Below are 26054 nucleotides of genomic sequence, written 5' to 3' on the forward strand. Positions count from 1 at the left end.
AGTGTTGACAGTTGTATTGGGGTCCAGGTGGGAATCATCAACTGGAGAGTCTTGGGTATAATTTTTTTCAGGTTTATTTTAAGTGTATGAGTGTTTTGCCTGTATGAATGTATGTGCACCGTGTGCATGCCTGGTGCTGCTGGAAGTCAGAGGAAGGCAAATGATCCCCTGGAACTGATATTCTGGATACTGTGAACCACCATGTGAGAGCTGGGAACTGGACCCTGGGCCTCTGCAAGAGGAGCTAGTGCTCTTGTTTGTTTGTTTGTTTGTTTGTTTGTTTGAGACAGGGTTTCTCTGTGTCGCCCTAGCTGTCCTGGAACTCACTCTGTAGACTTAGGCTGGCCTTGAACTCAGAGATCTGAGTGCCTCTGCCTCTTGAATGCTGGGGTTAAAGGCATGCGCCACCCCTGCTCAGCTGACCCAAAAGTTCTCTTAACTATCTAAGTCATCTCTCCAGTCCTTGGAAAGCCGTGCTCCCCTTTGCTCTGCGTTTTCCTCGGTTCTCATTCCATGATGTCCAGCTCTGTCAGCACCACAGCCATGGTCAGAGCGCATACTCCAGAAATGTCCTGAGGAGGGAGGGGACTCGAGGAGGAACAAGGGTGCTGGGTTACATTCCTTCAGGTCTTCTGTGCAGTCCCAAGGGCAGAGACACACAGGTACAGAGAGACAAACATGCAGATGCAGATGAAGGAGCACAAATAAAATCAAAAACACTTGCTCGGGAGACCCTTCTGCCACACCACTGAGCTGTCCTAATTGGCAAAGCATCGCTTACTGCTTGGACCTCTGTAGCAGCTTCCAAGCTGCTCTGTGCTATTCATCCGTCTATCCACTCTGCCACGGGATCATCTTTCTGGACAGCAAATCTGTGAAGGTCAAGAGGCCTGCCAAACTGATCTTGGGGAAAAGCCAGGTCCTTTGGATGCTCTCCAAGACCCTAAGTACCCACTCCCGTTTCATCTTACCTCCTGTTTTGGCTCCGGTCACACCACAGGCTGTTACAGGTACCTACCATGAGGCTATGATGTCTCTGCATCTAGCAGCTCATCCATGCAGGCAGTTCCACAAGGAAACATTCTTAGATTGCCCTTCCCAGTCTGGGAGAGGAACTCCTCTCTCGGGTCAACACATTTCTCTCTCGGGGTTGAATTACAGATGCTTGTCTTCTGTGTACATGAATAAATAAATAAATAAATAAATAAATAAATAAATAAATAAAAGGACACTTTCTGAGAAGTGAGGTCAGTTACGACTATGGAGTGGACCTAACGTCAACTCTGGCATCACAAGCAGGATGCCTTGGCCTGGAAGGAAGCCAGATTGGAGAGATACGGAGCATCCCTTGCTCTGGCCACGCCCTCTAATCTCTGCTCGCTGGTTATCGAGGGAGCCGCCCACCATCAGCGCCTGTAGCCCTCTGATCAATGTTCCTTCTCTCCGGGCTCAGGTGGGCGGGGAAAAGCACCAGGGAGCAGGTGCTGCGTGAAATTGGATTCTGAAAGATGAGTTGGAGTCTGACCTGAGAACTAAAGTGTGGACGTGTGTGTGCCTAAGGCAAGGGGGTATTTAAAAGCATTCTCTTTCCCAGTCGCTGTTTCCCCGCAGGCCTTGAATACAGGCACCAAATCTATCTGGCGACCGTGGTGTCTCCTCTCTTCATCCCCGCCCCCAGGGACACCCACTGTGGCTCTCTAGGCACGCTTGAATGAATGGGGGAGGACCCATGCGCTTGAATGAGCGCGTGTGTGAACGAGTGTCTAGGCCAGCCAGCCGGCAGATGAGTGAATGGCGTCCGCGCCACTTCGGCCCAGGGGCGCGGGCGCGGGTTCCACTTCCCTTTCCCGCCAGCTGGTGGCCTCCAGAAGGTGGCAGAGCCGGCAGCGGCCCGAGCTGGGACGGCCGGGGCGCGGGATGGTGGGGGAAGGGGCGTTCCCGGCGGCCGCGCCTTCCGCGGCTATTGGATTAGTGGCCTTCAGGGATGAGCTCAGCCGGATCGGCTTTCAGCTGCAGCCTCCGGGCCGGCCGGGAAGGCGGGGAGCGAGCGGCCGTGGAGGAGGAGGGGGAGGCGGCGGCTGCAGCATCCAGAGCTGGCCCTGGCGGTCGGCGCACCCGGCGCACAAAGGCGCCCAGCCCCTGGGGAAAGCAATGAGCGCACAGCAGCCAAGTCCCTGGCTACCGCTGCAGCCCTCGCGGCGTGTGCTCGGTGCTCTGGGGAAGAAACCCGGTGCTCCGGAGACGGGCGGCCGAGGTGCGGCCCGTTTGCCCTGAGCGCGGGACTCGTCGCTCTCCAGGTCAGGCGCCAAGCTTTAGGGCCACCAGGGCAAGGGCTTCGGCGTCCCGCTGAGATCGGCGCAGACCGGCACTTCACCACTCGGGACCGGACCTCGGCGGCCTCTCGCCTCTCCTGAGCGTCAACTTCGTCAAGAACGTCCCTAACTCCAGGGCACCCTGCGGAGAGAGAGGGCGCTGCCGCCGGGTACAGCCGAGAGGACGCGCCGCTGGCTGAGCAGCAGCGGCCGCAGCCAGCATCCGCGGGGTCGCTCGGGCGCCCCTGAGTGGGCGGCAGTGGCAGCAGACCTCTCTCCCGGGAGTCCCGGACCTGCCAGCGCTGGGGATTCCTCTCAGGCAGGCGCTCGCCTTCTCTTTTATGGTAAGTGTTCTCCAGTCCCTGCTAAGGGGTGATCGCCCGCCAGTACCGGTCACACCCGGTGCTCTTGGGGACTCTCTGGTCCCGGTCCGTGGGAATGTCTCCACGAATTGTGGCATTCCGAATTGGTTGGTTTGCTCCCAGCGTCGGGCGTTGCATTGAGACCAGCTTCTGGTACTATAGGTTTGAAACCGCTGCTCTCCGTGTAGTGGAAACAACACACACACACACACACACACACACACACACACACACACACACAAAATTGAACCCAGACTCGCCCGACTTTGTTCCGGTCGTACATCCGTCACTCTCTGGGGTGACCTTGGGCCAGGCGCCACAACCTCGCTTTCCTCATCCATAAGATGGGGATGATGATTGTGACATTTTTACTAGAGTGTTGGAGGAACTGCCGGGGTGGTGCGGAGACCCGCGGCTGGCATTCAGAAAGCACTTAGACACTAGCGTTATTAGCCTTGTGAGTCCAGGCACATCATTCAATTTCCCAGAGCTGCCTCATCTGCGTGGCGAAGACTGGTTTCTGGGGGTCTGCTCGCTTGTGGCTTTTGGAGCTGTGGAGTAAAGCTCCTAGCTCTCAGCAGGCGCTGGTGGCGATTGTTAAGGTTCATCTCCGACGCTGGGGCCGGGAAGACTGATTGCCCTGTCCGGAGCCGCTCGCGGACGGTCCCCAGCCTGGCTGCGAGACAAACTTGGAGAGAATAGGTGGCTCGGGGCTCTGGGAAACAGGGAGGAAGCCAAAGCCCTGAGTGCGACAAATAAGTCCACTCCTGTTGAGCCAGGAAAAACAAGGGACCCCAAACCCCTGGCTAGAGAGGCCCAGAAAGTGTGATTCCCACCGCCCCGTAGACAAGCGAGGGCTGCTGAGTCAAGGAGAGAAGAGGCCACATGTTTGTGTGGCTCTCTAGAACTTTCGGTCCTGCAGTCCCGGGCTTGGATTCGAATTCTGCTTTCGGCACCGTCCCGCGGTGTGACCTTGAGCGGTTCTTCTAAGGTCCACTGCTCTTCCCCTCCCCCCTCCCACCCTCCTTTCCTCCCCTTCTTGTTTCTCTCCCTCCCACTACTCCTGGATTTGGGTGTGAACGTCACTTTTCTTATCCTTCCATTCATCTGCCCCAAACCTTTGTCCAGCTTATCTAGATCTAGAAAAGATCAGCGGATAAGGAGAAAGTTCACTCTCCCGACTTTGGGGGGGGGGAGGGGGAAGCGACTAATCCCTGAAGCTTCCTGTCTGTTTCCTCACTGTGGCACCTCTGTCTTTTTTTTTTTTTTTTTTTTTTTTTTTTTTGGATTTTGTTTTTTCCGAGACAGGGTTTCTCTGTATAGCCCTGGCTGTCCTGGAACTCACTCTGTAGACCAGGCTGGGCTCGAACTCAGAAATCCTCTGCCTCCCAGAGTGCTGGGATTACAGGCGTGCACCACCACCGCGGGTCGCCTCTGCCTTTCAACTAAGCCTGCAGTTTCCATTCCTGGGGTGATGGAGGACCCCTCACACTCTCCTCTCCACTCTCTCTCCCTAACCATACAGTATTGGTTTGGGCTGCCGACAAACCTTTACAGAACAACAAAGTCAAAAGTGTGATATAGACATCCTTTACAAGCAGCCTTAGTTTTCGAGACACACACACCCTGATTCCATGTTTCAGATTTCCACAGCAAGGACTGTGAAAAGAATTTAAGCCACTTCCGGCAAGCTGCACACGCAGTTAGACATGCCACGCAAGTATCTCTTCAGTTTTCGTTTCTCTTCGATTTTAAAGAATGATGCATTCAGTGATATAGAAATAAAATCTGCAAGGAAGAAAGAAACTTGCCAGAAGCAGTCAAAAGGCGTGGCAGACCCGGGAGAGAAATGCTCCTTACTACAATGGCTACATAGCTTCCAATTTGGGACAGGTTTGGGGTGCCTGTGTGTCGGGAGTGGAACCCAGGGCTCTGTGTGTGCTAGACAAGCGCTCCACCTCTGAGTTTAGCCTCAGCCTAAAACGTGTAAAGAATCAAGACAAGAAAGAGCCCCAAAGGGGAAAGAGTACAGACAATTCACACAGAGAGAGAGAGAAACAGAAATAACACGGAAACCTATGTGCCTTACCTCACTCAGTAAGAAAACCGTGTGCTAAAGCCATAAGATTCAAATTCTCAGACATCAGATGGGCCAATAGGAATAACCGTTCACCAGCAAGAAGCGTTTATCCTCAAAAATGTAAATAGACCAAATTCCTTTCTAGCTAGAACTTCCGCAAGACCAGTTGTATAGCCTGGGTGTGCCCTCTAGGCCTGGCTACCACTGACACCACCTTCTTTTCCATCTCCTTCCCCACCCCTGAAGCCCTGGCCTAAGATCTTGGTTTTGCTCCTACAGTCCAGGGCTTGTGCCTTTCCTGGCTCTCACTCCTACCCCCAGTTGGTCACAGGGTCGGCGGAACCTTGTCCTCCTTCATTGAAGCATGTCCCAGGATGTGGCTGGGGCTCAGGCCCGAGGCAAGGTCTTTGCCCTTTGAGAGGAAGGCCCAGTGCAACACCCCATGCTCCAGTTTGTTAATTTTTTTCTAAGCCGCTGGCTCCCTGCCACACATTGGTGCTCCTGAAAGGGCCTTCCTCTGTTGGCACAGTAACAAAAGATCTCCAGGAGCTCCCTAGATAGAACAAGAAACTCAATGTGGAAAATCAGGAGGTTAAAGGAATCTAGCTAGGTCCATTAGAAGTCTTTCCTGGTAATCTTTTTTTTTTTTTTAATTACTTAATGTCTGCACTTAACTTGTGTGAGCATGATCACTCAGACTTGGCAAAAAGATTAATAATAAAAAATTAAAAATCTAGCAGCATATTTAAATAAAACACGGTCCCTACATGAGGGGACTTTCTTTCCTGCTGCTGCTCAGATACAGGCATCTGTTCTGAAGTTGCAGAAAGCAGCAGTTTGGCTCATCCTTTGGGAAAGACCCCAGCTGAGCTATCATAAACTTTGTAGAGTGTCGATTGAATGGGATTCTTGCTTCACACATTGAATTTGGAACCTAATCCATGTTTCAAATGTATATTTCAATTGTGAAAAAAAAAACTTGACGGTGAAACCACAAATTATTCAGTCCAACAAGCATTATTATTATTATTATTATTATTATTATTATTATTATTATTTTGAGATGGCTCTCACCTTGCAGCCCATGCTGGACTAGAACTCACAGTGTAGCCCAGGCTGGCCCCCCAAACTCTTACTCTTCCACATCCTCCTCCCAAGTGTTAGGATTGCAGTACCTGGCTCTGGCAGGTATGTTGCTGCAGACAGGTAGTGTATGCAGGACCGGCTTAGAAGACAGGTGGCAGTTAGCGGGGCACTGGCTCGCCTTCTAGGAATAGCAGGTGATGCAGGAGACGGCAGTGGGACTAGACTTTTAGGATGGCATCCTGGGCAGAAAGATGAAGGGAGGATGCCGTGGTGGACACTGAGAAGTGGGAGAGCGTCATTAGGCAGGTCATTAGTCATTCGTCATGAGGGTGAGCAGGTCCCAGGAGCTTAGGTTAGGAAGAGGGTGAGCGGACTTGAGAGTCTGGCATCACTATAAGGAGAGGTTGGCTGTGACACCCTTGGGTGTCAGCTCAAAGGGTGCATGTTTGAGTGAGCAGGTGACAGGCAGCCTGAGTGGACTTAGCGTTTAGGCAGCAAGGTGGGTGGGTGGGTTAGAGAATCTCAGGCCCTCACTAGGGAGACTGCTTTCATAATCCTGCGAAGGCAGTGGTTGTCGTCCTTCCTAATGCTGCTTTAGGAACTTTAATACAGTTCCTCATGTTATGGTGACTTCCAACCGAGGAATTATTTGAGTTGCTACTTCATAACTGTAATTTTGCTACTGTCATGAATCATTGATGTAAATATCTGATATGCAGGATTGCTGATATGAGACCCCTGTGAAAGGGTCATGAGACCCCACCACCAAAGAGGCCACGATCCACAGGTTGAGAATCACCATGCTACGGTGTAGGACAAGAGGAAGTAGAAATTACCGAGTAGGAGTCACGGATAGAGAGGAACCTGGGTTATGGGAGACGGAAGAGGCTAAGCTCAGCCCAGGACACATGATCCTCAAGTTCTAGTGGCCCCCAGATGTGCGGCAGCGTTGAGAAGGTAGACAAGAGCTCATGGGAAGCTTACGGTGGAAAGAGAACACTAGAAAGTCATTTAAGGAGCATCTAGAGTGGCCAGAGGCTAGGTGAGGGAGGGCAGGCCGGGCTGGAGACATCCTCAGAGAGCTGGAAGGGCACGTTTTAAGAAAGGATACACAGAGAGGAAGAGGCAGAGCCCAAGATGTTGCCTTGTGGTGTTGTACTAATAGTCCCAGCAGGAAAGTTGGTGTAGACACTCTACTTCCCAAGGGCAGAGCGGCACCAGCGGCATCTACCTGGGTTGTGATCTGATGAACTGTGTAAATGGTGAACCGAAATCTCTGCCTGTCCCAGAAAGGCGTGAGCTTGGCCCAGTTCGTTGGCCCTTAAAGACATCCCACCTGTGAGCCAGGGTCTGTAAGTGAGGGAGCCCTAAGGACAGAGCACGTCCCCTCGCACGCAGGCCCCTCCCCCTCGCACGCAGGCCCCTCCCCCTCGCACGCAGGCCCCTCCCCCTCGCATGCGGGCCCCTCCCCCTCGCGTATGGTGCCCCTCCCCCCTCTGCCTGCATCTTCCTTTCTCCTCCCTCTTTCCAAGTCTAGTACACTACACGCACCCACAAAGATACCTCAAGTTTACCAGAGGTACTCATTGCAGTCCTCGGGATTAGCCTAATGCTTGAATGATCCTGCTTTTCTTTCAGAAAACCAGTTTTCAAACAAGCCATTCCGACCAGTGAGTTACGCTCATCTTGGGAGATAAAAGACAGGTTGGACATGCAGACTAGTGGGTCCTTTTAGTAGATGTTTTCTTAGAGGGCCTCACTAGCAGTATACTCCGCCTCATCTTGAACCAATGCTGGGCCTCACAGAAGACACCTGGGGCAGCCACACCGTTGCCGAGGACTGCTCTTTGCCCCACTGGGTCTGTCCTATGTCTCTTTCAAATGACCTTGGAGAGCTCGCGGGCCGGTTGCCACCCAGCAAGCCTCCTCCCTCCCAGCTCCTGCTCTTGCTGGCTGACAGCTGAGCTTTTATCCCGGGAGCCTTGGACTCTGTGTGGGAGGAGGATTCCCATGGAAACCCCAGGAGGAGGCGAGGCTGGGGAAGCCTCATTGATTGAGCTCTAGGAAGATGGGACCGGCAGGAGTCGCCCCCACCTGGGCTGGACAGATGGCTGCTTTTATGAGTGCTGGGAGAGAAAGGGTGACCTAGCCGGTTGTAGCATGAGCTCCCCGTGTGCATTATGGGAAAATCTAATGGACATCTGTGATTAAAGCCCTGGGGTTGGGGGGAGTCCATAGTTTATCCAGGTTCATTCTGAGTGATCATCTTTTAATAAAATACCCATCCAATGTAGTGTTTGTAGCAAGGAAAGCTTACCAGCAGTCCATTGGCTTTCAGACCAGGCGGGTCTCATCAGCCCTGAGGTGGCTGTCTGGAAGAGCCGGAGACCGCATGGTAGTTTACTCATGAATTCACACTGCAGTTCCTAAGACATTCGCCCACCATTCTCTCTGTGCCAGACCCTGTGGATGAGGTCCTGGGAACTCAACCAGAGAAGCCCAGCTCCCGTTCTGGAGGAGCTCCAGTCCGGCTCTCCATGATAGGTGCTGCAGGGAGGACAGGCACAGGCCCCTGAGAGTTTGGAGCCAGGCAGGGGAGGTGTTTGATGGCCAAGCGGAGTGGAATTACACAGGTAGCACATGTGGGAAGGTGTGTAGGGCTGGGCGTCGGGGTCTGGGAGGGGAGACAGTAGAAGCCCATGGGAGAGCCAGAGAGGGGCTTCACTGACGGTAGTGGGCTGGGGAAACAATGTTGAACATCCTGGACGGGTTCAAGTTTAACTTAGTGAACCTGGCACATGCCCTTGATCCCAACACTTGGATGGTAGAGGCAAGCAGATCTCTTTGAGTTGGAGGCCAGCCTGGTCTATGGAGTGAGGTCTATGGAGTGATTTCCAGGACAGCCAGTGTGCTAGGCTGGGGAAAAAAAGAACACCTGTTTACAAAAACAAAAACAAAAAACCCCAAACAAACATCCTTAGGTGGGCACAAGCGGAGAGCGTGGTCTGGCCAGGTGTGCGTTCTTATAAAAGTACCTTACCATCTCCTAAAGGAAGTTCAAACCAGTGAACTGTTGGCTTGTCATCATTCACAGCTATCACCAGTTTTGACCCCTCTGCGGTGCACTTCCCTAGAGGGGAGTAATTGGATTTCATACTTTTCCTGTAGCTGTGGGTCCCCAGGGAGACATCATTACCTCTAGTTAGAAAAAAAAAAGGTATGAAACTTGCCCTGGTCCCTGACCCCAGCAAGGCTAAACCCTGAGGCCACACTGAAGGGAAGGCTTGTCACTCAGCCATCACCAAATGCCCACAGTCATCAGGCCCATGGCAGACAGACACCCCCTCCCCTGTTGAGCCCAGCCAGCCAGACCTCTGAGACTTTGACTGCGGACAGTATGTTAAAATGTGCAAAGAAAGCACTGTGGCTTTTTAAACTGTGGCGAAGCTGCCTCTTTGCCCCGCTGAGTAGTCCTGCGCCTTCAACAATCTGAGTTCCTGTTTTCCTGTTCGGTCATGATTGACGCCTCAGAATGAAGCCAGTGGCTGCTTCGGGATAACAGCGTTGTCATTAAGCGTTGCCATCGGAGCATGGCAGAAGCATTCAGTTTGGTTTGGGAAGTGGATTCGGAACTCTCTGGTATGCTTCAAGTGTGACCGCTGCTTATTGGGTTTATTCCCATCTGGAAGTGAGATTCTATTGTGCGTCCTTGTGTGTGCCTAGCCGTGTGCCACAGGCTGCAGTAGAAACCAGAGAAGAAATGTGGCTAGTTCGAGGGAGGGGTAGAGATTAAGGCTGGAGTAGTGTCCCTGCCGTGTCCTTAGCTCTCACCCACATTTTGCTTGGCGTACACTGGACATTTCCCAAGTGTTTGTTGAATGAATAAATGAAGCAGCAGTGGAGGTGCAGAGCAGTCTGTGTGGAGAGACCAGCAGCTTACAATCCACCGCCAGCTGCTGAGAGTGTGGCCCCATGCAGTGCTCTCTGTGCTCCCTGCCTTACAGAAGTCCTGGTTCTTCTCCTTGCTCTGTTCTCTGAGAGAGCCCGCCAAGTTCCTCTCCGAGCTGGGTGCTGCCTTTCAACAGCCTACCTGTGTGCTTGCCTGTGTGCAGTCCCCGTGGCCATTCCTGAAGACAGGAAGTGCTTCCTGGGGAAACACAGAAGTGTAGAATTTTTATTTCTAGGTAGGTGGCCTCAGCAAAGAGCTAGGGTGACCAGGTCCAGAAAGATGTCCCTCCTGACTACTCTGGGGTGTACTGAGGTTGGGAGTAGGTCTCTAGAGACTCAGGGGAACAGGGCAGGTTTTCTGAAAGAGGTGGAAAAAGTCACCATCTGGGGACCCTGCGTCCAAACACCTCCACACAGTGAGCTCTGGGCATTCAGCCCAGATATTCACTTCATAGCAGAATGCTACCACCGAAATGGCAGAAGACACACATGCCTCAAAGGGACATCCTTGCCTGGATTCCTGATGAGGATGCTACTGATAACGACTCCACTCACCGTGAAGGCAGGAAAGGCAAGCGGTGAGTCAACAGCGTCTTAGTGCTGCCTCTCAGGAGTTAAGTCCTCACCCAGGACCCAGCAGACCAACCTAGGTTCCCTGGCTTGTGTTCTGTAGCACCAATCCTGGTTTTCCTCAGTGGCTTGGCACTAAGGCCCATACAGACCCTGCACTGGGGAACAGCGAAAGGACAGTCTATTTCTATGCCCACCTTGTCAGATGCCTGAGTGTCCTTCAGGAGCCTGCCTCTTAATAGGGATAAAGACTTGGAGGGAGACTGCCAGGATAACCAGCTCTGGACAGAAGAGAGCTGGTCAGGAGCTGCCCCAGGGAATCCCTAAACCACAGCCCCAGCAAAGTTGCCGGCCCCCATGCTGTGAAAATGGATAAAGTAGGTAGTGTGGGGGAGGGGAGTCGCGCAGAATGGCAACAATGCCCTGGAGGGACCTGGGCATCTAAACTACACGGAGGACGCTGCGAAGAGTCCAGGATTGCCCACCCAGCGACTCTAGGTCTGCTATTTAACTCGTTATGTGACTTTGGATCTCGTTATGCAGTGTCTCTGAAGCTGTATCCTCTGAATGAAGGAGCATGCGGTCTGCCTCACGGTGCCTGTGGGAAAGCCGGCAGGCTGACTGGCATCTCTAACTAACATCCTGGGGATTTTTGCCGCCGTCATGGGCTTTACCTTTATGGCTTCATTCAGTGGCTTCTCCGGGCCTCTTTGTGGGAGGCCCTGATCCCGCTACACATTGCCTGGTTTCAATGGCTCTCTGGGGCCATGCAACAAGCTTCTGGGACCCACTTCATCTGTCTTTCCTGCCTGAACTCTAGTATCTCACAGGCATTGCTGCCAGTTTGAGATACAGCCTGGCAGCCTTGGGCACAGCTGTGGTGACCTCTGTATTGCCATGGTGGCTGGGTCTGGAATGGCTTTCTTAGTGCTGATATTTGAAGTTAGTGATGGAGAAGAGAGATCGGAAGCGGAAGAGCCTCTGAGTACAGGACAGGACCAGCTCTGCCATCCTTTAGCTTTGACTGGACAGCACCTTCACCGCTTCTGTTTCCTAGATACCATGACAGGAGCATAAGGCATCTTCCAATGAACTCTATCAATGCTAGGTTGCAGTGTTCTTGCCTCCCAGATCACAAAGACTCACAGGTCTGTCCTGGACCCATGTTGGGTTTAGCAATTGTTTCCTGTATTCTGGTGCTGTGCGTCACACACAAAATCTGTGTCTCTTTTCCAACGTGGTTGAGACTCAGGGGTTGGGTAAAACCAATAGGAAGAGCAGGAGGACAGAACCACACTGTCCTGGGACATCAACTTTTGCTACTTTGGGGCCCAGCTTTTATCCATCCTCCCTCCATGACTCTTCCCTCCACAATAATGGCAGCGTAACACACAGGTCACCCTGACCCTTGATTGTTAGATTTTGTCAGCCTCTTGAGTCTTCCATTGTCAGTATATTCTCTTCCTCATAGTTTTCTGTAAAATGTATATTAGATACTTTTTTTTTCAGTGCTCTGACAGACTACTTGACAAGAAGAAGCTTGAGGAAGAGTTTCTGTGAGGTTGTAGTTCAAGAGGACACAGTTGTATCCTGGTGGGAAAGAGTGGGCTGCAGGACTGGAAAGGGCCAGTTACTTTGTATCAGCAGGCAGGTACATTCCCCGGTTAGGGCAGGAACATCTTGTATTCTCGGGAATCTTCTCGCACCGATAGCTCATGGGGAAGGCTCTAGTTAATTGTTCTTCCTTCTCGGCAGCCACCACCTTAGGACCGTGAAATAAGTCGGAATAGTTTGGGACGGTTCCCCACAAACTGAGGCCTCCATTACCCGCATTTCTCTCAGGATTCTGGTCCCTCACCAGAGTTAAGTTCTTTGTTAAGTTTTTGTAATCTAGTGTTGTTGACATACTGTTTGGGCTGTTTGGGTTCTGTTATCATCCAACCCTTATCCCACCCCAATCCCTTCCAACACCTGCCCCCAACACTAGGTAGAAAAGAAAGATTATAAGGGAAGGGGGGTGTAGACTACTTTTAGGCAACTTCCTACTGATTATGGGAGTCAGTTTCCTTGGGGCAAATCTAATCTGCCAGTTGTCAGAATATCTCCAACCAGCAATCCAACAATCCAGCAAGAGCAAAAGCAGCAGCAGGAGAGCAGCCACCGCCACAGGCCCTCTCAGGGCTCTCACGTTTATACCCTCTCAAGAGTTCCCAGAATTCCAAACATAAACCCTCTGCAGCTGGCAAAAACCACACCCATCCTAGAACACGAGACAATCATACTTAGACATACTTGGATAATCTTGGACAAGCAGCCCCATGTCCCATACCTGGGATTGAAAACATATTCACATAATTGGGTTTTTTAAGGATCCAAAATACTTGTTTTTTGTTTGTTTGTTTTTGTTTTTGGATTTGGTTTTTTCAAGACAGGGTTTCTCTGTGTAGCCCTGGCTGTCCTGGAACTCACTCTGTAGACCAGGCTGGCCTTGAACTCAGAAATCTGCCTGCCTCTGCCACCCAGAGTGCTGGGATTAAAAGCGTGCACCACCACTGCCCAGCGCCAAAATACTTGTTACACACTGTTCCAAACTCTTCTACATTTCTCCTTTGTACAAATTACAAAAGCCTAAGGACCCCATGGCCAAATTTATCAATGGCCTCACTTCTCATTACTAGTGTTCTGTATTAGTTATTCTTTGTTGTTGCAGTGGTGAATAAAGAGAGGAAAAGTTCATTTTGGCTCAGAGTCCAAACACTCAGGAGAAGGCATGCTGGCAGGAACAGGAAGCCAGCAGGTCACATTGTATCTACAGTCAGGAAGGAGAGTGAATAGGAAGTGGAACTAGACTGTAAGACTTCAAGACCCGCCCCCAGCCCCACCCCATTTCCTCCAACGGGTTCTTCTTCCTAAAGATTCCTCAACCTTCCCAAACAGTGCTACCACCTGGGGACCAAGCATTCACACACATGACCCATGGGGGACATTTTACATTCAAACCACAGCAGTTGGTCGTTATCTTAATCTGTCTCCTGTTTGCTTTTTCTCAATATTTTACTATTAAAACTGACTCCCATAGTCATATAGTGAAACACAGTATGTAGAATGCTGTGCACACCTGAGGATGTAGGTGAAAAATTGGGGAAAGTGGACTTGCTAGATGAAGCACATTTGTCATTTTGAACGATGAAGTTAATTTACCATTCACTGAGTTGATCAGAATGCATTCAGTTCCATGATGCACAAGGCTGGCAGCTTTTCTATACCTCCTGAAAAAAAAAACACTCAAGTTTTGTATCGTCACTAATCTGAAAGACGAAAGAAAGAAAAAGAAAGAAAGAAAGAAAGAAAGAAAGAAAGAAAGAAAGAAAGAAAGAAAGAGAAAGAACACATTCCACTGCAGCTACAAGTTATTTCTTCAGTCTTTCATTTGCTTATTTATTTTTGGTTAGAATTCAAAATAGTGTGTTTCATAAACATCTTCATATGTATGTGTCACCTAGTCCCCTCCCTTCTACCATCCCCCATTCTTTTTCCCCACCCACCTCTCACTGGTCCCCTCTGGTCTCTTGAGACCTGCTTCTGGTTTCAGGTTACTTTGTGTGCGTGAACATTCATGTGTGTGTGTGTCTGTGTGTGTGTGTGTGCATGGGCACCAAGATATATTGTTTGCTGATATCATTTCACGTTCTGATTTTGGGGTGGTCTTTTCATATTCATTTGTTGGAGTTTATTATTAATTTATTAATAACTTGTGTGGCAGATATTTCCCCATATTAAAACAACAATGTCTAACTTCTTTTGTGAGTGTTTTTTGCAAGACCAATTTGTTACCTGCCCCCACCCTTTTTTATTGAGGGTTCTCTCAGTAGCCCTGCCTTGCCTCAAATTGTTGCTTCTGTTACCTCAGCCTCCTGAGTTCTGAGTTAACAAACCTGCACCCCCATTCCTAGCTGTTATTTTCACTTCTGTTTCTCACCCTCCTCTCTTTCTTTTGAGACAGGATCTCTCTACACAGCCCTGGCTGTCATGGAACTCCTTATGTAGTTCTACATGTCCAGGCTGGCCTTGAGCATGTAGAAAGTCCCCCTGCCTCAGCCTTCTCAGTGCTGGGACTAAAGGCACGCATTACCACACCCAGTTTCCCACCCTTATTTCTTGTTTTCTGTAGCTTGTCTTCTATTTCTTGAATTTAAAATTAGATTGAATGGTTTATATGTTTTATTTTTTATTTTAAAAATTGGTCATTGAAGACATTCATCTATAGTATACCTTATAAAACATGAAAATGTTAATTAGTATTAGGTAAAATGATCTGAATAAAGGTCCAGGCAGATTTGAAAAAGAAATCTTAAAGACTATATTTTAATATTTTATAAACCATAACAAAAATGAAATACATCTCAATATATTAGATTAGGAATTCGTGAAGTGAGTGGTAACGTTTGGTTTGTATATACTTTTTGGTATTTCCTCAAACTGAGAAACTGATTTAAGATTTAATTACAAGTTTTACGTTTTGAATAATTTTAGAATTATAGAAAGACTCAGCATTTACGTAGCATACATGAGGCCCTGGGTTCAATTTCCAGCACAGGAGGAGAGAGAAAGGGGGAGGGTGGGAGAGGAACAAACCCACACACAGAGAGGTCTCATTCATTGACCCCACATACATACATGCCCCTCCTCCACAGTTAACTCTCACACTAATATTAGACATTTGTGACAATTAACCATCCAATATTGCCATGTTATTGTTCAAATGTTTTGTCTGCAGTCCCTCTTTTTTTTTTTTTTTTTTTCCAGTGTCCCAGCCAGGGAACCCCTGCTCTATTTGGTCCGTATGTCTCCTTGGGCTCCTTGGAACTGTCACAGTCTCTTGACCTTTTCTTGTTAGTGACCTTGACAGTTGGAAGGAGTACTGGTTGCATATGTCTGGCCCCCTAACCTCCCAACTGCAATTTGCTCTGTTGTCCTTATGATTAGAATGTGCTTCTGTGTCTAGGAAAGAAGGAACCGCAGAGAAAGTGCCACTTCATTATGCACGTCGAGGCCATGGTGATAGGCTTGATGATAGCTGCTAGAAAGTGTAGCCTGCTTGATTAAGCTCCGTTAGTTATATGTGTTATTGGCTTACTTTTTTAGTTTTGTGACAGCGGGTCACCCTCTTCACAAAAAAGAACCAGGGTTTGGATTTTCTCTTATGTATGCTGTTTTCTACCTAATTATGTTTAGTTTATATATTTTCATTTTAAGAACTTTATCAGTACGGGGTCTAGTGAGATGGTTTACCCAGGACAGAGAGGTACATGCCACCACGCCTGATGACCTGCGATCAATCCCAGGACCCATGTGGTAGAAGGGGAGAATTGATCCCCATATGTTACCCTCTGATCTCTACCTGTGCACCTTGGTGTGCATGTCTCTCCCCCCAAAATAAATCAGCAGATGTTTTAAAAAATTGTCAATTGTAAGCACATTACCTATGGTTTCCTCTCAATGCACATAATAAATGGACTTTTGTTACTTTCTAGATATCAGGCATCTGTCTATAGACATTTAAAATCCGAGAAAGTGTAAAAACTGCTTGGTGATCAGATTTTGTGATGTCTATTTTAGTGACCTGCCCCCTCCTCCCCCATTCCCAGATCTTGTGTTAGATTCACTTTGAGCCTTTATTTGTAGCCTAATAGGCAGGAAAGGTTCTTGGTTCTGTGAACACAGGAAAGAACAACGCCATTTTTGCTGTTGACGCACAGACCCCAGTACCAGTGAGATCTAGCGTATTAATTACATACGATTTGCTTTTTCGTGGTCTGTTGTCTGCTTGGGGAGCTGATCCCTGTGAGCTGGAGGCTGAGAATCACAATCACCTGTCCTGCAGACCCCCCAGCCCTCGCTCTCAGTGATGGGCTCTGTCTGATGCGTTTGATCTGCAGCTGTGGATTTTTATTATTGCAATGTAGTCTCCTCTGCTTCATTTAAGACTTCTGCTCTGAAATCCACTTTACTTGCCTCATGCTAAGGTCGTTAGGTGTGACTTTACACCCAGCTTTGGCTGTGTGTCCGTCCTTCATTGTTCCCGCACTTTGCTTTGGGATGGGCTGTCATGTGTTGGATGTGGTTGGGGATTTCTGTCTTGTTCCTCATTTTTAGTCTTTGCTTATGAGCACATTGTTATGGCTACTACTTCGGTCTTGGTTTTACTATCCCGTTGGCTTCTTAAAACAAAGCCCTCGGGGACAGGGTCTGTTTTACTTTGTGTTGCCTTCCTTCTGACAGTTTAGAAGGTTTGTGTTTTATTGTTGGTTGTGGAAGTTATCTTTAGAATAACTATGTAGAATGAATTTAATCTTTTGTTTAGACTGTCTGCCTTCTAAAATGAGTAACTGCAAAGATTGTTTACCGATCCCGTCACGGTTTCTATCTGCTTTACAGCAGCTGTTTTACATAGCAGCTTTTCTTGATTTGCCCTTTTTTTCTTTCTTTCTTTTCTCCTTTGTTTCTCTGATAGCATCTTAAAATTTCAAAATGACATTTACTTATTTTGTGTTTGTGGGGTGGGCGGGGGGAGGGGTGTGAGTATGCTGTGGTGTGCGTGTAGAGGTCAGAAAACAACTTGGGAATGGGGTCCCTCCTTCAGCTGCCTCATTCTTGGGATCAACTCAGGTCTGCAGACTTGGTGACAAGCACCTTACTAGCTGAGCCACCGGCCCCCTCCCCCACCCCACCCCCATAGCCTTCCTGCAGCCCCTTAACTTATATTCAGTAATGGTTCCTTGTGCATCTAGGGGCACAGTCTTGGACCAGGATTTTGCAGACAGTATGTGCAAGGAGTGCTGGGAATTATGCAAGGAGCACAGGGTTGCTCTGTGGCTTACAGAAACGAGGTTCCAGGACTCGGGCAATAATGTCTTTTAGCAGTTGCTTCTTTTCAGTCAACAGACAGCTGTAGCTGTGGGCTTCCCCTCTCGGCTCCATGCTCTCCTCCTTCCTGGCCTCCTGGAAACTCTATTGCCTGAGAAGAAGGCTGGTTTTGCTTTCCTGTTACCCTGCCTTCCCATTCCCTGAGAAGCCAAAGGCAGGTCCTGACACCAGACTGCATATGTTCTGCCCAAGGCTCTCGATTAGACCATGGGACTCTTCCTTCAGGAATCCCAGCTGCTGGCCTGCTCTGCAGGCTTTCCCCAAGCCCTGACCTGCTAGGTGCCTTCTGGAGGTGTTTTTGCACTGGCTTTGATCTTTGCTGCTCTGGGCTGCCTCTGGCTGTGTTTGGCAGCCTTCCCTTGTAAGCTGTGGTTTGGGTTACAAATGTGTCCGGTTTTGTTGAAGAAGGCGTTCGCATTTCTCCTTGATTTTGGGTGATTTTCAAATAAGAACTCGAGTAACTTTCTTTATTCTGCCACCTTTAAACTGTCTAGTGTGGGGATTTTTGTGATCTAATATTCTCTCAGATCAAACATCACCCAGGACTTTGCAGCTGAAGCAGTTTTGACGACAGAAAAGCAGAGAACAGGAGTTGAGGACTGGAGGGCAAAAAAGAATGTATCCATGCTGTGTAGCAGCGGGGGTCCTTCCTTGCCTTCTGGACTTGGGTTGGGGGTGTGCTACTGTCAGGGTGGTGTATTGTTAGACTTTCTTGTCTGACAAAACACCTGAGAAAACAACCTAAGGAGAGAAGGGTTTGTTTTGGCTCACGGTCTCAGAGTTTCAGTTCGTTGTGGTAGGGAGGATATGCCGGACGAGCCCCCCCCCCCCCCCCCCCCCCCCCCCGTCAGATCTGATCTCCAGAGGCCAGAGGCACACAGGGAACGCCTGCACCAGTGCGGGATGTGCACCTGACTATCCTCCCAGGGTTCCTCAGTCCAATTAAGTTGACACTCAAGATTGTCGTGGGGCTGGGAAGATGGTTCAGGTGGCAAAGAAGTGTTTGCTGTATAAATACAGACCTGAGCTTGCTCCCGTGAAGCTATGTGAAAAAGCCAGACAACAGGGTGGTTTGTACTTCTGATGCCCGCCCTGGGGAAGTGAGAACAGATGAACAGAGAACAGATACCTGGGGTTTGCTGGTTACCTAACTTAGCCTAATCAGTGAGTTCCAGGTCAGGAACTCACTTATCAAAAAAATAAGACAGACAGCATCTGAGGAACATAGTCAAGGTTGACCTCTGGCTTCCTTATATATGTGCACCTGTACCTACGCACAGACCTGAAAAAGAAATTAACTATCAAACGTTCACACCTTATCAGTTAATATCGAAAGCTACAACATTTCATCTCTGGCGCCCAGAAGGCTCAGTGCTCTCTTGTGATGTCTTAAAATGCATTTTAGTCCATCCTGTGTATCCTCAAAGTCTCAACAACGGCAGCACCGTTCAAATCCAAATTATCCTCTGAACCTCCCTTCGCACATTCAGCCATGAGCCTCCACAAAATCAAGTCACCTGCTTCAAAGATAAAGCAACACAGACTAAGCATCCCTCACTCAACAGGCGTGGGGGGGGAATAGAAAAAATGGAACCAAATCAAGACTGGAAGCTCTTAGGGAAAACACGGGGCACAAGGCTCTGAAAGGCACCAGCATCCTTGATCCTACGACCTTGTCGTTTGCACATCACCTCGCCTCTCTGTTGCCTGTCTGTTCTCATGCCTCCTGTCTTCAGCAGACATCCTACCTTCCCTCCATCTTTGACTTCACCTTCACAGTTTCATGCATCACCCAATGGGAGGAATCACTTGACTCCTCCTAGGGAATTCCTTGCCTGCAGGGAAGCCACATCTGTCAGAGGCTGCCTAGCCACGGAAGCCTTCCTTTGTGATCTAGGTTTAAGCCTCCATGATCCAATAGTTCTTACATTCTGCATTCCAGCAAAACCAACATAATGGATAATGCCAGTATTTGCCACCTCCTTAAGCAACAGCTAGAGCATCTTGGACCATGGATGAAATGGTCTCTAAGTGCCTTGATGGTCGAAAGCAGGGAATGTTTCCTAGGTACCTGATGCAGGCAGGGCATCCTGGAGTTATCCTCTTGGGACAGAATCTTTCAAGTAAGTGAAAACCTTCACACTCTTGAGTCAGTTCCCAAGACACTCATGAATGAGGCATCTCTGCATTCTGCTATGTCCTCCTATGATGGCTCTAATCCAGTGCTTCTCACCTTGTGGGTTTCGACTCCTGTGGTGGCCGAATGACCCTTTCACGGGGGTCTCATATCTGATATCCTGCATATCAGATACACTATGATCCATAACAGTAGCAAAATTATATGTAGGGAGTATCAATGAGAATCATTTTATGGTTGGGTGTCACCACGACATGAAGAACTGTATTAAAAGGTCGCAGCATTAGGAAGGCTGAGATCCACTGCTCTAATCTCTTTGGAGGCCATCCTTTCACAGTGTCCGTATTTGTTACTTTTCTCATTGCTGGGCCAACCCTGACAAAAGCAACTTAAGGAAGGAGAGGTTTTGTTTCAGCTCGATCCTGTTCATCTAGATGGAGAAAGCCAGAGGCAGGGCTGTGAGGCAGGTGGCCACGCTGCAGCCGCTGTAGGAGAAGCGTGAGGGATGAGTGCCAACCAGCTCACCTCCTCTTTAGTCAGTCCAGGGCCCCAGCTCATGAGCTAGCGCTGCTCACATTTTAGAGCGAGTCTTCCTACCCCGGGCTAGCCCAGAAAACTTCCCCGTCCAGCAGAGGTTGATCTCCTAGGCAGTTCTAGGTCTTGCCAAGTTGACAATCAGTATTAACCACCGAAGCTTCTTTTTTTAAAAATTGATTAATTAATTTACATCCCAAATGCTGCTCACCCTCCAAGTTCTTCCCTCACTCCAGAGTCCCTCCCCCATCCTCCCTCCCTTTCGACTTTGAGAGGGTGGTGTCCCCCTAGGTATCCCTCAACCCTGGCAATCAGGTCTCTGCAGGGTTAGGTGCCTCCTTTCCTACTGAGACAGGACAAGGCAGCTCTGTGTTACATATGTGCTGGGGGGTCTTGGCTCAACCTGTGTACGCTCTTTGGTTGGTGGCTCAGTCTCTGGGAGCTCCCAGGGGTCCAGGTTAGTTGACACCGTTGGTCTTTCTGAGGGTTCCTATCCCCTTTAGGGCCTTCAATCCTTCTCCCCAACTCTTCCATAAGGGTCCATCAACTCCATCCAATGTTCATCTGTAAGTATCTACATCTGTTTCAGTCAGCTGCGGGATTACCCTCTCAGAGGACAGTTATGCTAGGCTTCTGTCTGTAAACATAAGAATGTGATTAATAGTGTCAAGGATTGTTGCTTGCCCATGGGATGGGTCTCAGGTTGGGCTGGTTATTGGTTGGCCATTCCTTCAGTCTCTGCTCATCTTTGTCCCTGCATTTCTTTTAGGACAAATTTTGGGCCAAAAATTTTGTGGGTGGGTTGATATCCTTATCCTTCCACTGGGGGTCCTGCCTGGCTCCAAGAGGTGGCCTCTGGAAATTTCTTTTATGGACAAACTCAAAGTGTTTGAATCATCCCATTGTGTATTTTACCCCAGAACTCACTGTAAATACAGCTGAAAGATCCAAACTTAGCCACAGCCTCAACACTGGGCTGCCCTGAGAAGACCTTCCTCAGATTAATTCTTTCTTCACCTTTAAGTTCAGCCTCTGTGAAGTCTCAGGACACAGACAAAATGTGTACAGCTTCCTTTCCAGAGAGGAACACAAATGGCCTTGGTTGACTTCCCATGAGGCATTGCTTCTTCCTGGACTGTTTGTTGGCATTCCTAAGAGTATCCTAGTCTCCTGTGGTCTCCTCAGGATCACCTATTAAGCTGTGCTTACAGCGTTCTAGAATTTCTCTAGCTGGCTTCTTCGAGCGTTTCTGAATTCTTCCTACAAACCAGTCCCCTGGACTTCTGTACCGTGTGCTCACATACAGTCATGGCACCAGCTGCATCCTGGTATCAGCTGCCATGTTTGTGCCTCTTGGGCTGTGACAAAAATGCTTGGTAAAATGGCCTGAAGAAAAAAGAATTTATTTTCCTTGCAGAGATTTCTGATCATCATGTCAAAGCGAGCATGGCCCAGCTTGGCAGCTCATATCGTAGTGATGGTGGCCTCCAGGAAGGTCTGGGGGAAATAGAACATGCCTACATGTCTTAGTTAGGGTTTCACTGCTGTGAACAGACACCATGACCAAGGCAAGTCTTTTTTTTTTTTTTGTTTTTTGTTTTTTTTGTTTTTTTGGTTTTTTTTTTTTTGTTTTTTTTCAAGACAGGGTTTCTCTGTATAGCCCTGGCTGTCCTGGAACTCACTTTGTAGACCAGGCTGGCCTCGAACTCAGAAATCCGCCTGCCTCTGCCTCCCAGAGTCCTGGGATTACAGGCGTGTGCCACCACTGCCCGGCTCCAAGGCAAGTCTTATAAAGGACAATATATATCTGGGGCTGGCTTACAGGTTCAGAGGTTCAGTCCATTATCATCAACGCAGGAGCATGGCAGTGTTCAGGCAGGCATGGTGGGTGCAGGAGGAGCTGAGAGGTCTACATTTTCATCTGAAGGCTGCTGGCAGAAGACTGGCTTCCAGGCAGCAAGGATGAGGGTCTTAAAGCCCACACCCACAGTGACATACCAATTCCAACAGGGCCACACCTTCTTAAAGTGCCACTCCCTGGACTGAGCACATACAAACCCTCACACTACCCTGGGGAGCTTTCTCCCCATCTGTCCTGGCAGGTAGACCTAGAGGTGAGCCGTATTGGTCTCATGGGTGCTTCTTAAGTTGACAAGATTAGCCACCATCAACAGGAAGAAAGTCATGAATTGGCAGGGCAGAGCATGACAGCGTCCTGTCTCCTCATTTGTCTTGGGGACGTTGTTCTGAGCCAAGCAGCTCTCAGGCTAGGGAAGAGGAAGGCACACACCTGCTCTCTGGGAAGCAGCAGTAGTCAGCCTTTCTTCCCCCACACAGAGGGCCATCTCAGCACACCAAGCTCCTGGAGTCTGACTGATCTTACGGTAGCCTTCCCCGCCTCCTGGAAAACTGTCCTGCATTAATGGATACTCACTGGGACAAATGTTGTCAATGACGTTTATATACCCAGGGAAAACACTGGCGTAGCCAAGGGAAATAATTCCCCCCGGGATGCCCAGAGAACAAAGCCAAGAGGATACCAGCCTCCAGCGTCCTAGATCTCAGTTTTTATCATATCATCTTTCAGATTCTCATACCACCTGGAGGGAGCTGTTTTAACCCACCTTACACAGGAGGAAAGTGGAGTCCAAGTGAGGCTTAAAGTAAGGAAGTTTTTAGAACAGTGCTGTCTGGTTCCACAGTTTGGCATGGCCAGTTCTTGCTTCCTCTTTCTTTGCCATTTATTTTCCCATGGTAGCAGCACGGGAAAGGACGCTGGCATCTTTGTCCCTGGGGAACCCTGCTGGATACTCGCACTGTGTCTCGTTTCCCAAACCTGGTTACATTTTAAGATTTATTTTTTTAAGCTCAAGACAACTGGAGCTCCAACTCCATGAGCCACACCCTAAATTGTGTGGCACCATACCTCAGCACTGCCATTGATTGGGGATCAGTGATTTCCAGTGGTTGCTCTGGTGCCGGGAACAGACCGAAAGCGGAGGACCTTGGTTTGACTGCGGCTCAGTCACTTATTACCTGTGAGACTAGCTAACCACTGGCTTCCATAAGATTTAGATGAAAGGGGAAACCTTAACCATCGAGGATGGTGTCCGCCATATCTCATATGCTTGGAAAGTACGAGATCCGAACTATACTAATTATTATGCACATTAATTATCATACTTGCAAAAGGGCCCTAGCAAGGCCAGGGCCTAAATGAAGGGATAAGTAGCTGGCTGTTGATCCTTCTGTCATAACCTGTGTCCTTTGCTTCCTTCTAGGAGCTTGGGCTCCTGCCACAGCCCAGCAGAGGCTGTGGAGGTCAACCATCTGGAAGCCTGGTTCCCAGCCCCAGGGTCCATCCTTGGATACCAGGAGTGGAGGCTTCTGCGAGGTAGCAGTGGCCAGCAGCGGTTCCCTCCCCATAGTGAACCATGGGTCAGAAGCTCTCTGGGAGCCTCAAGTCTGTGGAGGTGCGAGAGCCAGCCCTTCGGCCAGCCAAGCGGGAGCTCCGAGGTTTAGAGCCTGGGCGACCTGCACGGCTAGACCAGCTGCTGGACATGCCTGCGGCAGGGTTGGCTGTACAGCTGAGACACGCGTGGAACCCTGAGGACCGCTCCCTCAATGTCTTCGTCAAGGATGACGACCGCCTCACCTTCCACCGACACCCAGTAGCCCAGAGCACAGATGGCATCCGCGGCAAGGTGGGCCATGCCCGGGGTCTGCACGCTTGGCAGATCCATTGGCCCGCTAGGCAGCGGGGCACCCACGCTGTGGTGGGCGTGGCCACGGCCCGAGCCCCTTTGCACTCTGTGGGTTACACCGCGCTGGTGGGCAGTGACTCTGAATCGTGGGGCTGGGACCTGGGTCGCAGCCGCCTCTACCACGACGGCAAGAACCGGCCTGGGGTGGCATACCCTGCCTTCCTGGGGCCAGATGAGGCCTTTGCTCTGCCAGATTCCTTATTGGTCGTACTGGACATGGACGAGGGCACGCTCAGCTTCATCGTGGACGGCCAGTACCTGGGCGTGGCCTTCCGTGGCCTCAAGGGCAAGAAACTATACCCGGTGGTGAGCGCCGTGTGGGGTCACTGTGAAGTCACCATGCGCTACATCAATGGCCTTGACCGTAAGTGTCCCAGCCTGGGTGGCAAGGGGTGCAAAAGCGTCCCACCCTGAGAGAGTTGGGAAAAGGGGAAGCAGAGAAGTTAAAACAATTAACAGTTTACAGCTGGGGGGTGTGTGTGTGGGGAGAGGTGGGGTGTGTGTGTCTGGGCGTGGTTTTGAATTCTGACATCTTTAAAGGTTGACATCTGGGGGCTGTGACTTAATTGTCACACAAGTGGCATGGTGGACATAACCTAACCCAGGGCACTCAGGAGTCATGAAGGTGATATGTGTGCTTAGAATAATAGTTAAGTTCACTTGAAGAGATATATGAAATGAGCCAACCTGATCACTGCTGGAGAGCAAATCCCAGCTCCTTATGGAAGCTGTTGAAGGAGGCAAACTACTTCTCGCCTCTAGCCGACTGTAGTCGTGTGGTAATAAGCCCCAGACTATGGGATTTTGCCATTTTCTTTTTCACACAACCAGAAATCTAGAGTGTGTGAACTGTCCCAGCAACTGTTAAAGACTGTAGCTAAAGTCAAACTCTTTTTTGTGGGCTGTTGGGTTTCCCCAGCAACATGAAGTCCTTCTTTAGTCAAAACACATAACTTCTGAGGCAGTTTAAAAGTCACGGTAACAAACTTGCTGGAGGAGGAAGAGCAGTCTCCAGGAGAGGCTGTGATTCCCAACCCTGTGTCTGGCTTGCTCACGCACTCATGCACGTCAGCTGTCATAGTTTGAACGGGGAACGTCCCCCAGGGCTCATGTGTTTGAACCCGAGGTCCCCAGTTGATGGTGTTGATATGGGAGATTATGAACCTTCAGGAAGCAGAGCCTGGTAGGGGAAGTGGCTTATTGGCTGGGCGGATCCTGAGTTTTGATAGCCTGGCTGCACTTTATGCCCGATCTTTCTCCGCTTTCCGACTGCAGGTATCACGTGACCATCTGCTCCCCACATCTGCTGTTAATTTTACATTCCTTGTCATGGGGACAATATCCCTTCTGTCCCTTCTCAAACCTAAGCCAAGGTGAGCCCACCGTTACGTAACTTTTGACTGACCAGGTGTTTGGTCACGGCAGTGAGAAGTCACTAGCGTCCCCTCTGCCAGCCCCCATCTGCAGACTTCCTCTCCCCCCCCCAAACCTACCGAGGAGAGAGATTGCAGCCCCAATTCCAGGGTTCATTTCCAATGAGAGATATAATAGCCAGCCAGTGTGGCTAATTCCAGACCCCTTTTTCTTTTGAGAGAGAGAAAACAGAAACAAACAAATAACCTGAAGCATAGAACTCCAGAACCATAAGCAGCCCTCTTCCTCCTGCCCGGGTCTGCTCACCTCTGAGACAGTGCATTTTCCCATGTTCTCCTCTTCAGTTGAGAGCCTAAGAGAAAGTAGAAACGACAGGCAAGGTCTGACTCGTGTAAAATTTGTGTTTGCCTGAGCAAAATGTGGGCTGATGGTTTTCAAGGATGCCAAGCAAACAAAGATGGCCGGGGCTCCCAACAGGGGTATAATTGGTGGCATTTTTCACTGGTATTTGTTTCTGTGGTTGTTTGACTCAGATTAATGGTGGGATGCTGCTCCGTTTTCTGTTTAACTGTAAAACCCTGGAGCAGATGAGTCTGCCCTGAGCAGGGAGATTCCATCATCACGGTGCCTTGTGGGAAATGTCTGGAATCCTCTCAGACATGGTGAGGCAAACCCTAGGGATGAGCCAACAACTGCATCCGTGAGCACTCTGGTCCAGCCGGGAAGTCATCTACCGCTGGAATTAATTTGGGCTTGCACCAAGCTCGGGAGGGTGTGTCCCACACCCCTGTACATCCCCAGCACAGTGGGTCTGTGTCACCAGAGAGTCATTCTAACTCCCTAAGATCCACGCTCTGTAAAGTGGGACATCAGCTCTCTTTCTTGGTTTGAATGTTGGCATCAGTGTGGTAGCCAGGACTAATGTCTGACATTGATAGCCAGATGGGCGGCGGTGGGGGT

At 49.6% G+C, this 26054-nt stretch overlaps 1 protein-coding gene across 1 annotated transcript in view; it reads left to right on the plus strand.

Annotated features, from left to right (window-relative positions):
* The first annotated feature begins 2008 nt into the window (after positions 1-2008).
* The window catches only part of Spsb4 (splA/ryanodine receptor domain and SOCS box containing 4), a 72612-nt gene continuing 48566 nt past the window's right edge, over positions 2009-26054 (plus strand). Inside the window, exons 1-2 of the mRNA XM_052187586.1 lie at positions 2009-2656; positions 23238-24084. Coding sequence (XP_052043546.1) covers positions 23391-24084 — 694 coding nt within the window. The 5' untranslated portion in view covers positions 2009-2656; positions 23238-23390. The remainder of the gene's footprint in view (positions 2657-23237; positions 24085-26054) is intronic.

Source organism: Apodemus sylvaticus, chromosome 7, assembly GCF_947179515.1.
Source record: "Apodemus sylvaticus chromosome 7, mApoSyl1.1, whole genome shotgun sequence".
Taxonomy (NCBI): domain Eukaryota; kingdom Metazoa; phylum Chordata; class Mammalia; order Rodentia; family Muridae; genus Apodemus; species Apodemus sylvaticus.